This window comes from Ochotona princeps, chromosome 2, assembly GCF_030435755.1.
Source record: "Ochotona princeps isolate mOchPri1 chromosome 2, mOchPri1.hap1, whole genome shotgun sequence".
Taxonomy (NCBI): Eukaryota; Metazoa; Chordata; class Mammalia; order Lagomorpha; family Ochotonidae; genus Ochotona; species Ochotona princeps.
In genome coordinates, this window is record NC_080833.1 from 9704905 (window position 1) to 9723634 (window position 18730).

The window sequence follows — 18730 nt, forward strand, 5'->3', positions numbered from 1 at the left end:
TGCTTGGGGAGTGAATCATCGGACAGAAGGTCTTTCTCTCTGTATCTCTGCCTTTAAAAATAAATAAATTAAAGATAAATTAAAAGTAAACAAATACATTGAAAATAAAAATAAATAAATCTTAAAAAAAAATTTGCAGGACTAGACAGGGAGCCAGAGAGATTCAGGGCCTAGTCTCAAGCTTGTTTAACAGATGACTCAGTGACGGCTAACTTTGGGTCCCAGAAGGACTGTGGGGGGCGGGGTGGGGTGGTAGAGACCCTAAGAACCACCTCCTGGGCCCCACCTCAGACCATCAGGTCGAGCTACCACACACTGGGCCCCACCTCTTAAAGGTGCCACCACCTTCCCTGTGGCCACACTGGAAAACAAGCCTCTAGCGCTTGAACCTTTGAGGAGGAAAGCCACAGTGAAACCAGAGAACCTTTCTTCACAAGTTCTTCCCTCATCTGTTGGTGATTAGCCATGTGAGTCTTAAGTGGAGGACAGTCCTTTTTTTTTTTTTAAACAAACACAAAATAAAATCATTTTTCCTGAGTCATTGATTTGGAAACTTGGGCAAAGCGAATTGCCCAAGGGCCTGGCATGATGCAGTGGAGGCTTTTGATTGTGGTGCCTTTTGACTCAGAGTCCCGTGCGTCTGCCATGTGACCGACAGACGCTTGTGCAACAATGAATGGACTTCCATTTTGAGTGTAACTGATTTTCAGCAACAAGATTGGCATGCAGCTCACGTTTCTCAGTCACACCACTTTGGGCACAAATGTGTGAGACCACCAGCTCCTTTGAGTGCCGTAAAAAGTTGGGACCATCCTTTGGAGTATGTAAATAAGAATGTCACTGCAGGGATGCCACTTCCTTTTCTATGTCACAGGTAAACCCCAGGTATACAGCCAAGGACTAAAAGTATCCACTGACTCTGTCTTGTGTCATGTGCCCAAGCCACAAATAGTCATTTGTAGGAAGTTCATGTCCAGGCAGGCTTGCTATTCTATAGCAGGGACAAAAAAATCACAAAGTATGGTGGTATTTCAGCTTTGAACTGCTCGGATTCCTCACAGGCCCCTGGGGCATCGACTCACCTGGCAGCTTGGGGCCTGTAGGGACCCTAACCAGGATGGAGTAGGGAAGGCAAGATCACCCAGTTATCCCTCCTACTTGCGACAAACACCTGTGGATGCCTGACCAGGTCTTTCCTCCCTCCAAGTGATGTTCCCCATGTTGTCCACCTGCCTGCAGCCTTGGGCCCGTCCTGTTGTCCACTGCTCGCTCTGCTCAGCTCCACAGAGGCTGTCAGCTCTTCTTGTCCCGACCTCAGTACAAATAAGAAGATGCCCTGGGTTTAGTGGCTATAGGAACTTTACTTGTTTCCATAAAGGATTAAACTGAGTCTCTATGGGGTTGCAGTCTAGAACAGTCTACAAAAACGTAAAGTGGCATTTGGCCCTAAAAAGGTTATGTGTCATTGTTAATGTAGTCAGACTTCCTGCTTCATTCCCTGGGCTCCCACCTCAGGCTGGACGATTTTAGACAAACTGAAGTTCCTGAAGTTCTTCACGTCTATGAAAATCCTAAGGCTACCTGAGTCTGAAGTGCTAAAGCATGGCACCCAGCTGGTACCACTGTAATCATGGCCCTTCACACCTCTGGCCCTTGGTCCCCAGGCATTTATCAAACACAGCAATCCCAGCTTCTCATGTTAATCTCTTTTCTTGTCCTGAGTTTATTTGCCTCCATATCCAGCCAAATAAAACCATGCCGACTGTACCACTTCGAGGGGTAGGGTAGGGTATCCCTTGGGCTACTGTAGAATCGGTGATCCAGATGTAGACCACCCGGGACTGGGAAGCCGGTGTTGAGAACTGAGGTGCCTGAAACTAAAACAAGGAACTTTGGATATTGTTAGGATACATGTTAGAGGTCCAGATGGGGGAGTTGTGGGACTGGGTTTCAGGGTAATAGGGTGGGAAGCGCCCTAACTCTGAACGGGGAGGGGAAGGAGGCCTCAAGTTCAGGGTTGGGGGTTCAGGAACGTGGGGAGGCCTGGCAGAGTCTCCAGGGTGCCCACAGCCATGGGATCGGAGGGGAGGGGTCCTCAGGATCTGTGGGCTGAGGCGTCCCAGGATCTCTGAGGAGAGCAGGTCGGGTCTGTGAGAGTCTCAGGGTTCGGGGGGCCCGGGAGGAGAGCAGGGCCGAGTGTATGCTCTTCGGAGGGCCCCGAGGACCACGCCCGGTCAGCGAGGGTCTCGAGGCCGCCGGGCTCCTGGTTCGGCGCGGAGCTGCGTCCCACCCGGTCCGCCGGCCCTGGCGCCGCCCCGCCTGACATCAGTTCCTGCCGCCGCCGCCGCCGCGGCGCAGAGCCCGCGGCCTCCTTCCCCGCCGGCCGCGCTCGGAGCCGCCGGGCCGCGGCAGAGCGAGGGCCCGGGCGGGGTGAGGCGAGGGCCGGGCGGCGGGCGCCGGGCCCCGCGGCCGGCACGACGGAGCCCCCGCACGGCCGGCGGCAGCGGTTGGCAGCGGCCCCCGGCCCCCGGCGCGGCAAGCGGCGGCGGGGCGGCGGCGGCGGCGGCGGCGCCATGGAGCCCCGAGAGGTGAAGGACCGCATCCTGGAGAACATTTCGTTGTCGGTGAAGAAGGTGAGCGCCGCCGACCTTCCCGATGCCGGGCCCCTTCTTCATCTCCTGTCGCTTCGTTCGTCGGCTCGCTCGGGGGCCGTTGCCCTTCTGTCACCGGGACTCGGGGGGCCACCGCCCTGCCCCTTGGTGACCCGGGCCCGGCCGGTGGAGCCGCGGGAGCCTCGGGCCCCCGGAGGGAAAGCGGGGTCCCTCACGTGAGAGCCGCCGCAACCTCGAGCTCTTGTTAGAGAACAAAGTTGAGGTCAGCATCCTCAGAGCTTCCCCTTGTGGCGTTCGAGGCCCGGTCTTCCCCCAGAGTGAAGGAGGGGACCCGTGGTACCCCAGTCGCCGCGGGGAAGGCCTCTGGGGGGACCCCGGCTGCTGCGCGGCTGCGGAACCTCCTTCCCCGCCGCCAGGATGAAAGCCGAGCGAGCCGCTCGCAGCTTCCCCAGCTCCCAGTGCTCCAGCGACCTTGCCCTTGGCCCTGGGGCAGCTGTTGCCAGTAGAAGGGCCCGGGCACCGTGCCGTGGGGGCGGGGTCCTTGTCCCCGATCCTGGTAGAAATGAGGGGCCCCCTGCCAGAAGGCAGAGAATTCATACTCTGAAAGCCTAGACGGCCAGCCCAGAAAGGATATGCTTTTGAATTTCTGGCACAACTGATGAGGTGTCAGAAACTGGGGGGTAGGGATGGGGTGGAGGGTATATAATTTGAGCCGGGGGCAGGGGGAAGCTTTACTCCCTCATCAAACCAAAACAAAGAGAATTAAATCACTCTTGGTGTGAAGATAGTTCAAGAAGTTCTGGAAATGTGGAATGAAGAGATGTTTATTTTGGTGTAAAAACTTTTGACATCCAAACGTAGTTGTTCACGCTGGACATTTCCTTGAAGACTTATTGTGTGCGTGGATTTAGAAGACTTATTGTGTGCGTGGATTTCAAACATTTTTGCATCAAAATAAAATTTAGTCTGTGTGCTGCCCAAAATACATTCATCTTTTAATTTCATTTTTCATGAACTTTTTGAAGTGCCAAGATATAAGTAACTGATTTTTTTTTCCCACCTAAATCCCTCAGAAGTAACACCAGCAAGCAATTTTACCTTTTAAAAGGGTAATTGTAGGGCCCGGCGGCGTGGTCTAGCGGCTAAAGTCCTCGCCTTGAAAGCCCCGGGATCCCATATGGGCGCCGGTTCTAATCCTGGCAGCTCCACTTCCCATCCAGCTCCCTGCTTGTGGCCTGGGAAAGCAGTCGAGGACGGCCCAAAGCTTTGGGACACTGCACCCGCGTGGGAGACCCGGAAGAGGTTCCAGGTTCCCGGCATCGGATCGGCGCACATCGGCCCGTTGCGGCTCACTTGGGGAGTGAATCATCGGATGGAAGATCTTCCTCTCTGTCTCTCCTCCTCTGTGTATATCTGGCTGTAATAAAATGAATAAATCTTTAAAAAAAAAAAAAAAGGGTAATTGTACCTTAAAAAGAAAAGTAAACTCCCAATTTTTAAAAAGATTTATTTACTTGGAAGGCAGGGTTACAGAGCGAGAGATTTTCTGTCTGCTGGTTCACGCCCCAAATGGTCATGAAGGCTAAGGCTGGGCCAAAGGGAAGCCAGGAGCTTCTTCTGGATCTCCCGTGTGGGTGCAGGGACCCAAGCACCTGGCTCATTCTCTGCCACTTTCCCAGGCGCCTTAGCAGGGAACTGGATTAAGTGGAGCAGCTGGTACCGGAACTGCTGCCCAAATGGGATATTGGTCTCGAAGGTATCCTTGATACCACAACACTAGCTCTGACCCAAAATGTTTTTACTAAAAAGTTTCCCTAAAAGCACACGAAAAACATGGCATTACAGAGCTCTGATAGGAATTGTGGTGTTCCAGCTTTCCTGAGCTCCACCGTGCCGTGGGGTGTTGTTCCTGCTTATTCACGCAGTGTGGCGTGAGCAGGTAGTGTGTCTTTTCGTAATGGAAGTCGAGGGGAGATTGCTGACCTTTCTAATCTGATTTGGGCTGATGGTGACTTTAGATAGGCTGAGTGTTTGGTCTTTGAATCTCCAACACATCAGTGGAGAGTCCCCAGAGGAGACTGTCTCCTTTAGAGACGTGGGCACTCTGTCACGGATGTGAGCAGGGATGGTTAAAGACAGCTTCACTGGGCTTCAGGCTGTCATCCGTGAAAGAGGTGGCTGTGGTTTTTAGGATGCTTATAAACGTATGTGTTGGGACAGGCACATTTTATTGACACACCAAAAACTGGAACGCCAACCCCGTGTGCGTTACAACCAAAGGCATAACCAAGATCATGCTTCAAACCAGCTGCTTGTGACGCGCCTAGCCTGGCAATGAAGGGCCTGTGACCTTGGGCAAGTTGGTTAATGTCACTGTACCGCCACTTCCTCATCCTAATGCAGGGATAAAGCTAGTTCCACTCTCTGTTGCTTTCCGAAATATATTAGCAGGCTGCTGGATTGCAAGTGGAGCAGCCAGGACATAAACTGACACCCATATGAGAACCACATTGCAGGTGGTGGCTTAACGTGCTGTACCACAACGCCTGCCCCTCAAGTGGCATGTTAATGCTGCATCACACTCCTGCTCCACTCGGGAAGTTTGGATACATAGTGCTTAGTGTAGTGCCCAACCCTGTCTTAATAAATGGTGGCTTTGTTGCTGTTGGTTGGTGGCAGGAGTAATTGTTCACTTCTTCATCCTCACCTGATGACTGGTCAGGTGCCTCCCTGCCTGAATGTTGTTATACAACACTTTTCTGCTTGTTTGCCACTTTCCTGGCGTGCAGGCATGCAGTATGACTGTTGCATCCTGAAGTGGCTTTGGTTTTCTGAATAAATATCTGCTTCTAATAGGCGGCAGTTGATGCTGACGGTCTGTAGTCTTAAGATTACCTCTATCCTGCAACATTGATCACACCCAAATTTGTTATCCAGCGCCTTGAGGGGTGTGTGGTCTTTTTTTTTTTTTTTTTTTTTATCCATCCTACTTCAATAATAGGATCTTACTGTTCCTTTTCTAAGAATGTCACATAGAGCCTGGTTTGATGGCTCAATGGCTAAATCCTCATTTTCAAGTGCCGGGATTCCCTGTGGTTGCCAGTTCATATCCTGACTGCTCCTCTTTCCATCCAGCTCTCTATTTATGGCCTGGGAAAGCAGGAGAAGATGACCCAAAGCCTTGGGACCCTGCACCTGCGTGAGAGGCCTAAAAGAAGTTCCTGGCTCCTGGCTTCAGATTGGCTCAGCTCAGGCTATTGTAGCCATCTTGGGAGTGAACTATCCGCAGTGGATGGAAGATCTTTTCTTTTCTTTTCTTTTCTTTTCTTTTCTTTTCTTTTCTTTTCTTTTCTTTTCTTTATAAATTTGCCTTTCCAATAAAGTAAATCTTTTTTTAAAAATATTTATTTATTTTTATTGGGAAGTCAGATATACAGAGAGGAGGAGAAACAGAGAGGAAGATCTTCCGTCCTATGGTTCACTCCCCAAGTGGCCACAATGACTGGAGCTTAGCCGATCTGAAGCCAGGGGCCTCTTCCGGGTTGCCATGCCGGTGCAGGGTCTCAAGGCTTTGGGCCACTCTCAACTGCTTTCCCAGGTCACAGGCAGGGAGCTGGATGGGAAGTGGGTCTGCCAGGATTAGAACCAGCACCCATATGGGATTCTGGCATGTGCAAGGTGAGAATTTTAGCCGCTAGGCTACCACGCCGGTCCCCTAATGAGCATCTTACACTACACTGCTTGGGTTCTTAACACTCAGGGCATAGCCAACTTTCTCAAAAAGTCAGGTGGTAAGTATTTTCAGGTACTGTGATCTTTGTTAAAAGTACTCAGTTCTGTTCTTGTGGCTCAAAAGCAGCCACAGGTTTGTGGGTGTGGCTGTGTTCCAGGAATGCTTCCTTTACTTACAGAAGTAGGCAGCAGGCTGAATTGAGTTCATATATGGACTCACATGTGCACATAGAACGTCTTCAGCAAGCTAGGCTAGTGGGCGTCAGTTGCAGACATGTTGGTTCTGCAGGGCCCACAGTAACCCAGTCTCTGTCGGAGCTATGGTTGGACAGTGTCTGTCAGGTTCATGAGGTGAGTGTGGATGCTTGACAGCCCATCACGTGTCCACATATGCAGTTGCTAGCTGAGCACCTGCCTGCACTGTGTCCTCACAGCTCTTGACCCTGAGCGGGTGGCAGTGACCAAGACAAAAAGGGTCTCTACCCTCATAAAACTGACCGTCTAGTAGAAGAGGTTCCAGGGTGCCTTAGGGTTCAGGGCATCCGAGTGATGGGGTGGAGAGTGGTCAGGGCTGTGCGCTTTGGAGGAGGTGGCTGGGAAGGTCTCCCTAAGGCCGGGGCATTGTATGCAGCAAGGAACGTAGTAAGTCACCTTCCTGTCCTCCCTCCCTTTAGACAAGTTGAATAAATTCCAGTAAAGTAAATGATGCCCGAGAATAAGCGATGAGTGGTGACCTTCTCTGGCCTGGCTCTCCCATGACCTCTGTCCGTCAGTGTAGCCCCTGCTTGAGCTTCTGTTTCTGGTCAGCACTCCTGCCTCCAGCAAGAGACTCCCAGTCAGGGCATGGGTGGGGTTGCTGGTGAATGAGCTACAGCTGTTCTCAACCTAGCCAGTCAGCGCAGCAGGGAGGGTGGCCCTGGGGAGTGGACTTTCTCGCAGCTTCCCAGTCCTTCTGATGGCTAGAGCTGCCTGTCCATAGAAAGCTCACTCCTGGAGACAGACTGGTGGCTAGATGTATGTGAGAACTGTATGACCTGTTGGGTTTAGATCAATACTTTTGTTCTCTCTGGTTTCATGGGAAAACTCTTTTAAACAGTTTTTAATGCTTTGAAAATTCCTAAAGATCTGATACCAGGACAAAGATCTAAATAAAATAATATCTACACATGCATTTTATAAGTCTATGTACCTGTGTCCTGACCAGGACCGTGGTGGTTTGTTTGTTCTTTTCTTTGTAGAATAGAGGCTGGGAGGGACCTAGACACACTCACCTGGAGCCACAGAGTGTGCACAGTGGGCCCTGACCCCAAGAGTAGTGCCCCCCAGGCCCAGGAGAAGTGATGGAGAAGTGACGACTGCCCTTTCTTTCTTTCGGTTTATTTATTTATTTGTTTGTTTGTTTTTTAAAGATTTATTTATTTTTATTGGAAAGGCAGATATACACAGAGGAGAGACAGAGAGGAAGATTTTCCATCTGATGATTCACTCCCCAAGTGACTGCAATGGCTGGAACTGAGCCAATCTGAAGCCAGGAGCCAGGAGCTCTACCAGGTCTCCCAAGGCTTTGGGCCATTCTCAACTGCTTTCCCAGGCCACAAGCAAGGAGCTGGATGGGAAGCGGGGCCGCTGGGATTAGAACCGGTGACCATATGGGATCCCGGTGTGTGCAAGGCAAGGACTTTAACCACTGTGCTATTGTACCAGGCCCTAAAGACTTATTTTCTATTACAAAGTCAGATATACAGAGAGGAGGAGAGATAGAGAGGAAGATCTTCCATCCAATGATTCACTCCTCAAGTGACCGCAACCGCCGGTGCTGTGCCAGTTTGAAGCCAGGAACTTCCTCCAGGTCTCCCACGCGGGTGCAGGGTCCCAAGGCTTTGGGCAGTCTTCGACTGCTTTCCCAGGCCACAAGCAGGGAGCTGGATGGGAAGTGGAGCTGCCGGTATTAGAACCGGTGCCCATATGAGATCCCGGGGCATTCAAGGCGAGGACTTTAACCTCTAGGCCACGCCGCTGGGCCCAGATTTATTTATTTTTATTGCAAAGTCAGATATACAAGAGAAAGCCGGGAGGTAGGGTGGCTCTTGAAGGGAGAGAGGGAGAGACACCCTATGATATCTCTCTTAAGGTGACAACATTTGACGCATCCCATGGGTCAGAATTATGGGCCAGTCCTCCTTAACACCACTGTTCATTTAGCAGCCTTTGTTGAGTAGATGAGTAGGTGTTACAGACTGAGCACTCTGGTAGTCACTGAGAATCGGCAGTGAGCATGTGCCAAGCCCCTGCCCCCGTGGGACTTGCATTCCAGAAGTGAGGCCATTTGGGTGGGATCTGCCCACTGTAACCTCCGTCAGCAGTATCAGCGCCACTCTCCGCTGTAAGCCATGAGGGTGCAGAGGCCTTGTCACAGACTACTCCACAGACTCAGTGCTGGCTGGCATACGTGGGTGCTCAATAACTAAAGGCAACAGCAGACATTCATTTCCCTGCTATGGGGTAGACAGGCACCCCAAGGGCCCCCAGAATCCTTGATTAACCATTCTGAGGTTTTAAGATTTCTTTATTTTTATTGGAAAGGCAGATCTACAGAGAAAAGGAAAGACACAGAGAAAGATCTTCCATCTGCTGGTTCACTCCCCAGTTGGCCACAATGGCCAGAGCTGAGCCAATCTGCAACCAGAGGCAGGGGCTTCTTCTGGGTCTCCCAAGCAGGTGCAGGGTCCCAAGGCTTTGCGCCATCCTCTGCTGCTTTCCCAGTCCGCAGGCAGGGAGCTCAAAGGGAAGTGGAGCAGCCGGAACAGAAACCAGAGCCCACATGGAGTCCTGGCACTTGAAGGGGAAGGATTGGTCAGTTGAACCATTGCATCAGGCCGCTGTTGTAAATTTGCAACCCAGAAAATTCCTATTGTGTTTCCTAAGCCTAGATTCCAGTTTCAGTCTGACTTCTCTGTGCTGCGTGGATCTTGAAAGCGGACAAGGTCGCCTCCTAGTCCCTCAAACGCTTTAGTGCTTTGTGGCTGTGTTCCTTGAGTGACTGCTGGTAGGCAGGGTGTGGGAAGCACTCCTGCTGAGGTCATGCTATGGGGACAGCAGAGGAAAAGGCAGCAAGCACAGACCCAGTGAAGGCCCCTTGCTTGAGAGACTCCTTCAAATGAACACCTGTGGGGCTCCCTTTTGCTGCCAGTGCGGCGGGCAGCGCTCACACCAGTCTGTTCCCATCCCAGGCACAGAAGAATGGAGTGGCCTTGAGCGCTGCCTGCTCTTCCAGGCTGTTGGTCTCTGGTGTTTGCCCAGTTTTGCTCTGACTTTGAAGGAGATTCCTGGTCCAGCTTGGAAATCCACATCCCTGCTGCAGTGCAGCCCTGAGTCCTGGCTGGTCTGCTTCCTGTCCTGCTTCCTGGCTCAAGTGTTTGGGTGCCAGCCACTCACATGGGAGACCCAGACTGAGATGTGAGTTCCGGGCTTTGTTGTGCCCTGCCCTGACTATTTGTAGGCACTGGGGAGTGAACAGGTGCTTGGGAAATCTTTCCATCTACCTTGGAGTCTCTGCCTTTCAAGTTAAAGGAAAGCAAACACAATTTAAAACAAAAAAGCCGTCCTTTGCTCCTGCCTAAGAGGTCCAGCCCTATGTTCTCAGGCAGGAGACTGGTACAAGGGGGCTCAGACATGCCCTCACAATTGCCTTTGAAATCCACATTTTGTCAAAACAAACAAACACCATTGTTCTTCACTCCAAAGAATGCACAGAAAAATGAGATCCTGGGTGAGCAAGGCACCTGCTTGTTTTGGCTTTTCCCTGCACTTCGCAGCAGAACTGGCAGTAAAGCAGAGCAGTACCAGCTCTCGGGCAGTGCTGATCTGGGAGCTGGAGCAGGAAAGCTGTAGAATGGGCAGCTGCATTTAGTGGCGGAAGAATGATTAAGAAATGTCACTTAAGGTGGCATAACAAGTAAAGCCACTGCCTGCCACTGCAGCGTCCCAGATGGGTGCTGGTGTGTCCTGGATGCTCCACTTTCAATCCAGCTCCTTGCCAGTGGCTTGGGAAAAGCAGTAGAAGATGGTCCGTGTACTTGGGCCTGTGTCACCCATGTGGATGACCCGGAAGAAGCTCCTGGCTCCTCGTTTCAGCCTGCACCAACATTGGTTATTTTGCCATCTAGGGGTGAAAGTTCTCCATCTCTTCCTCTCAAATAATTATTTTTGTGTATTTTTTTTTTGTTAAAAAAGAAGCATTCATTTCACCAAACTTGCTTAAAGCCTAAGTTACACCTATGCTTTGAGACCTAGTATTCTACATGGGTCCAGAGATGCTGTGGGCCTGGAAGCAGGCTCCTGCTTGTGGGGACCTGAGCTGCCCAGCAGAGATCTGCTGAAGGACAGTCCTTTGACTGATGTTTTCTGATTTGCAACATCTCTGGCTACCTAGTTCTAGAATCCATTATCATTGAGTGTCTTCAAGATGTTTTATGGGCCCAGCACAGTAGCCTAGTGGCTAAAGTCCTCACCTTGCACATGCCAGAATCCTATATGGGTGCCAGTTTGTATCCCGGTGGCGCTGCTTCCCATCCACTTCCCTGCTTGTGATCTGGAAAAGCAGTTGAGAATGACCCAAAACTTTGGCACCCTGCACCCAAATGGGAGACGAGAAGGAAGCTGCTGGCTCCTGGCTTCAGTTCGGCTCAGCTCCAGTCATTGTGGCCACTTGGGGAGTGAACGGAAGATCTTCCTCGCTGTTTCTCCTCCTCTCTGTGTATCTGATTTTCCAATAAAAATAACATAGATCTTAAAAAAGGGAGAGAGAAAGAAAAGACAAAAGGATTGCAAGAAGTGGAAGGGCCACCCCAGGAGTGCAGGAGTCATCTCCACATTCCTGGGCCTTGGTCTCCCTGACAGTGAGATGGGGCTTCTGCTTCGTGGATTATTTTTCTGATTTTCAGCCTGTTTGGTGTTGAGTTTTATTCACTGCTATCCTGTCTCTGTTGTGTCTTTGCCCCCTTCTCCTCCTCTCTCCTCCTCCCTCTGTGATTTTCTCTAATTGCTGTCACAGCCTTCCGGTACAGAACATCGTACTGAATGGGAAGCCCCAGGGAACTGCTTTGTGAGCAAGTGGTTTCTGTGCTGAAATTCTGAAGTTTTTCCATCCAGCCAGTATCGGACCTGGTCTTCGATTTGGGTGCAGAGTCTCCATAGAAATGCTGTTGGCAATGGAGTTGCTATTCCTTGACATGTAAATCAAGCGTTATAGCTGTCAAGCTTTGCCAAGATTTCAAGCTCCCGCCTGCCTGCCTTTCTTTGTTTCTGAGGCGATGGGTGCTGAGCACTGACCATCCCCACAAAAGTCTTGAGTGTCTCTGCGGATTGCTGGGCCAAGATCAAAGTGGGCAGGTTTTTCTAGAAGCTTCCCTAAAGGGACAATTGGAACTTCTAAGCACACCAGCCTTCTTTAGCTGTCACTAGTATGAACGAACCCTCTTCAGGGGGTCCTCTTTCTGAGGAGTCCAGGGCATGAAGATTTGGGGACATTGAAACTCCAAAAGTAACACAGGAAGTTTGATTTTATTCCTTTATGTATTTTTTTAAAGATTTACTTATTTTTATTGGAAAGTCAGATATATACAGAGAGGAGGAGAGACAGAAAGGAAGTTCCTCCGTGTGATGATTCACTGCCCAACGGCTGGAACTGCGCTGATCCGAAGCTAGGAGTTTTTTCCGGGTCTCCCACGTGGGTGCTGGGTCTCAAGGCTTTGGGCTGTCCTCGACTGCTTTCCCAGGGAGCTGGAGGGGAAATGAGGCTGCTAGAATTAGAGCCAGTGCCCATATGGGATCCCGGCATGTGCAAGGTGAGGACTTTAGCCACTAGGCTACTGCACCAGTCCCTCATTCGTGTATTTGAAAGGCAACATTGGAGAGAAAAACTGATCTTTCATCCATTGATTCGTTCCCCAAATGGCTGCTGGGCCAGGTGAAGCTAATAGCCATGGGCCTTTTCTGGGGTTCCCACGACACAGGACTTAGGCCATCTTCTGCTTTCCCAGGCACACTAGCAGGAAACTGGACCGAAAGTGGAGCAGGCACGATTTGAACTGGTGCCTGTATGGGATGCTGGCATCACAAGCAGGGGTTTAACCTACTACATCATGATTTCAGCCCTGGTCTTAATTTTTTTTTTTTTAACTTTACAATGGTGAAAAAAATAGCACACACTCCATAGAAACGACCCTTGGCTTTTGAATGTGCACCTTGTCGGGAGCCAGCGACATGCAGTGTGAGCCTCTGGTGGTATGGAAACAGTGAGCACAGCTCCCCATTGCAAGAAGGCTGCAAGGTGAATACCAGCACTCCAGTGTGCTGGAGTTGGTTAGGTCAGGAGTGTCAGATGCATTTTTGACTTGTAATATTTTCTGGTGACAGTAGGGTTATCAGGACATGAGCCCATCCTAAGGTAAGGGTCATGTGTAAATAATATCGTGTGTATGGGCTGGCATGATGGTGTATCAAAATAATCCTCTGCCTACAGTGGGCACTGTGGGCACTGGTTCTAGCCCTGGCTGCTCCACTTCTGATTCAGCTCCCTGCTGCTGGCCTGGGAAAGTCGTAGAAGATGGCTCAAGTGTTAGGCCCCTGCTCCCATGTGGGAGACCTGAAGCAGCTCCTGACTTCCAATTTCAGACTGGCCCAGTTCTGGTCATGGGAACCATTTAGGGAGTGAACCAGCAAATGGAAAGTCTCTGCCTCTTCCTCCCTATAAGTCCGAGTTTCAAGTAAAATAACATATTAAAAAAAGAAAAACCAGTGTCGCATGACTTCATGCCACCTTTCCCCCGAGGATCTGCCTTGTGCAGCTTGCTCAGTCTCTGTGCTATAAATGGAACTCCAGAAACGCAGGGCAGGCAGCACTGCCTCACTTGGCATGAGACCTCCCCCGCTCCCAGTGCCCTGCAGCAGCAGGTGAGGGGCAACCCTGAGGCCGAGGGGGCTGAGAGGACCCCACAGGGCAGTCGGACTCTGAGGTTGAGTTAGACCCAGTTCGTCGTAGCTATCGTTAGTTAGATTATTTTAAAGAGGTAATTTGAGAGGAAATGACAGGTCACCCTTCTTTGAGCTGAGGTCTTTCTGCATTTAGATTTCCACCCCTGAAGGGTCAGCTGCTGAGGCTGTCCATGTATTCTGTCTTCCGTGTTTGGTCCCCGCGGAGCCAACTGGGAGGCTGCAATAACCTGGCAATTTTCTTCCTGGGCAGAAGAGAGTGATACCCCAGGTGGTGCCAGCTGAATGCTTCCTGTGCCCTCTGCAGGTGCCCAGGGAGGGAGGGAGCATGGGCTGGCTCAGGAGTGAGCCCGCAGTGGTCAGGCAGTTGGAGCAGGTGTGTGTGCAGCCTAGCAGCCCGTGTCAAGCCTCGCAGGCTCCCGTGATGTCATTGGAGCAGAGATTTTTGTTTTCTAGGTCTCTAAATATAGACGTCTGACCCTCGTTGTCCTCCCCAGGACAGCCTGTCGGGTGGTGACAGCGCTGGACCCTGGGTCGCTTGTCTGCCCATCCGGGGAATCTCACAGCCTCCTGGCAGACTTAATTGTTCAGGGAGGAAAAAGACACTTGTTGTCTTTCTTCATCTGGCCATTTTATGATCTTTCACAACTTCTCTGCACTACCCATGAGGGGCCAGACTGGGAGATTTTCTGTGTGCTAACCGTAGCACTGCAAATTGTTTTGTGGTTGTGTGTCTAAAATAGAAAGGCAAGACAGCCGAGCAGAGTAGAGCTGGCCCGAATTAAAATGCTCTCGAGTCTGGCATTTCTGGCTTGCTCTGTTGTGCCACCCACGTTTCCCTGAAATCACGAGGTCGGTGCAGTCTTGTGACAGCCGGGCTTGCTGGAGCACTTGGGAGCACACTGGAGCACTGTGCTCTTGAGTTTGAGATACCCCAAGATGAGCCAAGCCAGCGCCCCCCACTCCTGGTTCCCAAGTGCACCCAGAGCAAAGAGGAGCTCTTCTTGCCAGCTGGGGGGCTGTCGGGGACACAGCTTTGAGACAGCACCGTGACAGTCATGGATTCCATGGAAACCAAGTCTCTAACAACAACAACAACAACAAAATCACTCTAGGAATTCATCTCTCTTCGTTCTCCTTTTCTCCCAGGGAGAACAACGTTCTGTTCCATCCTTCCACAGTCAAACCTACCAGCCACCTGCCTGTGGGCTCTGCTGGGCAGCCTTCCTGTTGAGACAAGCCTGCTCAAGGACCGTCCTGCCCTGCACTGCTGGTTTCCTGCCACCCTTTGGCAAAGCTTGTTAGAGGAGTTTTTGTGTTGGTTAGCTCCTGTTCTTCTCTCTCCCTTTCATTCTTCCATCCTTTCATCCCTCCAGTTTTCCCTTCTCTCCATCTGCACATTCCTGCTCCCACACTGACCAGAAATAGGGAGAATGGCACACTGAAGTCCAGGCACAGCTCTGACCAGCTCATGCACTCTGCTCATCCGTCCCTCCAGGACTTGAAGCAGATTCCTAGACATCCAAAAATAGTTCCACATATATTGCTTGAAGGTGAGAATTTTTTCACGTAAGAGTTCTAATATTGGAGCCTGTGCGATGGTTATAAGCGCCGGGATCCCATACAGTTGTTGGTTTATGTCCTGGCTGCTCTACTGACCATCCAGCTCCCTGCCTGTGGCCTGGGAAAGCAGCAGAGAATGGCCCAAAGCCTTGGGACCCTGCAGGTGCGTGGGAGATACAAAAGAAGCCCCTGGCTCCTGGCTTCAGCTCAGCTCAGCTCTGGCAGTTACAGCCTTTGGTGAACCAGCAGACAGAAGATCTTTCTCTATCTTCTTCTCTCTGTAAATGTGTCTTCACAATAAATCTGAATATTTTTCTAAAAAAAAAATCTTAGTACCCTATCACACTCATTAAAAAAAAATCTATTCGTTTGAAAGGTAGGGAGAGAGGGAGAGCCCGAAGAGGGATCCTATGTCTTTTCATTCGTTCCCAAATGACCACAAAAGCTGGGCCATGCTGAAGCCAAGAGCTCCCACAGAGGCGGCAGAGGCCCACACCCTGGGGCCATCTTGGTGCCTTCCCAGATGCAGTCAGCAGGAAGCTGGCACAGAAGCGCGGCAGCCAGGACTCAAACTGGCATTCTGATATGGGATGCTTGTGTTGTCAATGGTAGCATGACCCGCTGCACCACAGCACGGGCCCCTGTCATAGCTTAGTAACATTTCCTTAAAATCTTGAAATACCTGATACGTTTCCAAGTTTTCATTGCCTCATCTGTGTCATTTTTATCTATTACTATTTTTTAAAGGTTTCTGGTTTGAAAAACAGAGCTAGAAAGAGGTCTTCTGTCCATTGTTTCATTCCCCAAATGGCTACAGCGGCCAGGGTTAGGCCGGCTGAAGCCAGGAGCCAGTGACTTCCTCTGTGTCTCCCACATGGATGCAGGGCCCCAAGCAATTGGGCCATCCTCTGCTGCTTTCTCAGGCGCATTAGCAGGGAGAAGTGGAGTGGCCAGGAATTGAGGTGGTGCTGATACAGAATGTCAACACTGCAGGTGGCAGGTTAATGTGCCATGCCATAGCACTGGCCCATATGTCATTTTTAAAATAGTTTGAAGCAAGAGAGCTACATGAACTTGTGCTGTCAGGCTGTGTCCCTACCCTTTACCCGAGCTGCCTTCATCAAAGTCCAGCATCTCCCTGTTAGACTTGTCTGCCATGACCGCAGTGAGCCAACGCTTCCCTCCCTTGGGAAACTTCCTTCTCTGTGCAGTGTGAAGCAGTGATCCTCAACCCAGGCCAGGTATAGTGTTACTAGCATTTCAAGTGAAATACTGAGCCCTAGGCCACCCTCTAGAGTTTTTGATATAATTGTCATGGGAAAGGGTCTGGTATTATTTTCCTCAGACTGCCATGTGTCTGACTTGGGAACCCCAGCAGTCAGCATGGAGAAGCTCCTCTCCTGCACCCACCATGAGCTCATCCGTTCACACAGCTGCTGCAAATGCCATCCAAAGGCTGCTTGTCCTGACCTCTGCCTGCACTGCAGCTGTCTTGGACATCTGATGGGGGATTTGTTTATTTTTACTGCAAAGTCAGATATACAGAGAGGAGGAGAGACAGAAAGGAAGAAGATCTTCCGTCCAATGATCCACTCCTCAAGTGAGCACAACAGTTGGAGCTGTGCCGATCCGAAGCCAGGAGCCAGGAGCTTCTTCTGGGTCTTTCACATGGCTGCAGTGTCCCAAGGCCTTGGGCCATCCTCCACTGCTTTCCCAGGCCACAAGCAGGGAGCTGGATGGGAAGCGGGGCTGCTAGTATTCAAACTGACGCGCATATGGGATCCCGGGGCGCATGCAAGGCGAGGACTTTAGCGGCTAGGCCATCGCAGCAGGCCCATTAGTACAGATTTGACTGATCTCCAACACCTGTGCATGGCAAGAGGCCTGCAACGTGATTACCAGATCCCGGAGTTGGGGCTGGGGATGGCTGAGAGTGGAATAGTTGGGTGGGCGAAGACCCTTAAGCCCAGGAATTTCCGGAAGGGTTCAGAGTGTAGTGAGAGGGACACATCCTGTCCTGACATAGGCTCAGGTGTCTGGGTCTGAAGCTGCAAGGCCAGGGGCTGAGGAGATAGTTAGCTCTGGACCTGTCTCCAGCCAGCTTTGTCCAGGATCCTGCATCACATGGCAGCGGTGGGCAGAGAGAACATGACTGTTTCTTTTCCCCCATTTCATCAGAGATAAATCAATATCTCTTTTTGTAACTTCTCTTGAGGACATGAGTGGGGCAGGCAGGAGGGGAATGGTTTGGAGGTCTTTCATAATATCTCGTATCCCACAGGGAGGGACTGAGCATTGGCTTATAGGAATATCTCAACAGAAGTGGTTTTGTTTTGTTTTTTAAACATTTATTTATTTATATTGGAAAAGCAAATTTCCAGAGAGGAGAGCAAAAGATCTTCTGTCTGCTGATTCACTCCCCAAGTGGCCACAATACCAGAGCTGAGCTGTTCCAAGGCCAAGAGCCAGGAGCTTCCTGCAGGTCTCCTAGGTGGGTGCGGGCTCCCAAGGCTTTGAGCCATCCTCTGTTGCTTTCCCAGTCCACAAGCAGGGAGCTGGAAGGGAGTGGAGCAGCCAGGACACAAACTGGCACCCACATGGGATCCCAGCACTTGCAAGGCAAGGATTTAGCCACTGAACCATAACACCAGGCCCAGTGGAAGTATTCTAGGCCAGAATTTACAGGCATGGCTGGGGTGATGTTACCTGGAGGTTGACTAAGACCCTGGCAGTGGAAATTGAGACATTTGAAAACTCAATTTAAGGATTTGGAATTTGAGAATGCATGGGGCCAAAAAAGCTTTATCTCTGACAGTTTTACAGTAAGCATGAAGGGAACAATTGGGTCAAGCTGCCTGGTTCCCGGGAGAGAAGAATGTCTTGGGTTCCACGCCTGATCCAGTGGCAAATCCCTGAGCTCCTTCACCTCCTGAGTCCAGCCCCTCCCCACTGCCTCTCCACTGCTGGTTGCTTCCTTGGCATCCACCATGGCCTTCCTCAGCCAGTATGCACACCACACAGCAGCCCTAGCAGCCTGTGGCCTTTATAGTGCGGTGTTATTTGCTTGTTTTCTGCCAGTTCAGTAACTTCCCGTCAAAGTCCTCCCATGGCCCGTGTGGCTGTATGTGGTCTGAATCGTGGCTGTCACTCCACCGACCACACTGCGAATCCCAACTGTGCCAGTCTCCGCATTGTGATGTGGTTGCTGCCCCAGGACACTTGCACCTGCCACTCCTCTTGCCTCGGAGCACAGTGGCCTCTTCCTCAGGCAGCTCTTCTCTGAGCTGTTTCTAGCAGATTCCCCACACCCTTCCTTGTTTTTGTAAATAGTGTCTAGTCACTCTCTTGTGCCATGTTATGTAACTGCCTTTCATTTCTCTGTAACCAGAATGTACGCTTTTGAGAGCAAGGGTTTGTAGACCGCTGTGTGAGAACAGAGTAACTTATTGAACTACCTGACCCTCAAGGGGTCACTGCTAAGCTTTGGGTAGCAGAGGGCTCCCTATCCCAGCCTGTCACAAGACTGCACTTCTTGCCACCTCTGCTCAGGGTTGCAGAGCAGGAGTCCACAAACCGGGAATGAGCCAGAATGTTGAAGTTTCACTCCACACAGCGTCTGTCACATCTTAGATCACATGGTTCTGGCTCTGCTGGTGGGCCCTTCCTCCCGGCACAGGAGACAGGCGGACTAAGCAAAGCACACGCCCTGCTCCAAAGCCTTGACTGGAACTCTCCAGCTCTACCCCAAAGCTGCATGGACAAGGAGACACCCTCAGAACCACTGACAGTCTGAGCAGCAGCATGAGTTTCTCCCCAGAAGTGGGGAAATC

At 51.0% G+C, this 18730-nt stretch overlaps 1 protein-coding gene across 3 annotated transcripts in view; it reads left to right on the top strand.

Moving 5' to 3' along the window:
- The first annotated feature begins 2348 nt into the window (after window positions 1–2348).
- PLEKHM2 (pleckstrin homology and RUN domain containing M2) overlaps window positions 2349–18730 on the top strand; it is a 41974-nt gene continuing 25592 nt past the window's right edge. For 2 of the 3 annotated variants that reach the window (XM_058675595.1, XM_058675599.1), the window contains exon 1: window positions 2351–2633. In XM_058675595.1, coding sequence (XP_058531578.1) covers window positions 2574–2633 — 60 coding nt within the window. In that variant the 5' untranslated portion in view covers window positions 2351–2573. Of the gene's footprint in view, window positions 2634–18730 lie in introns of all 3 variants that reach the window. The other variant, XR_009246905.1, reaches the window with a different exon arrangement.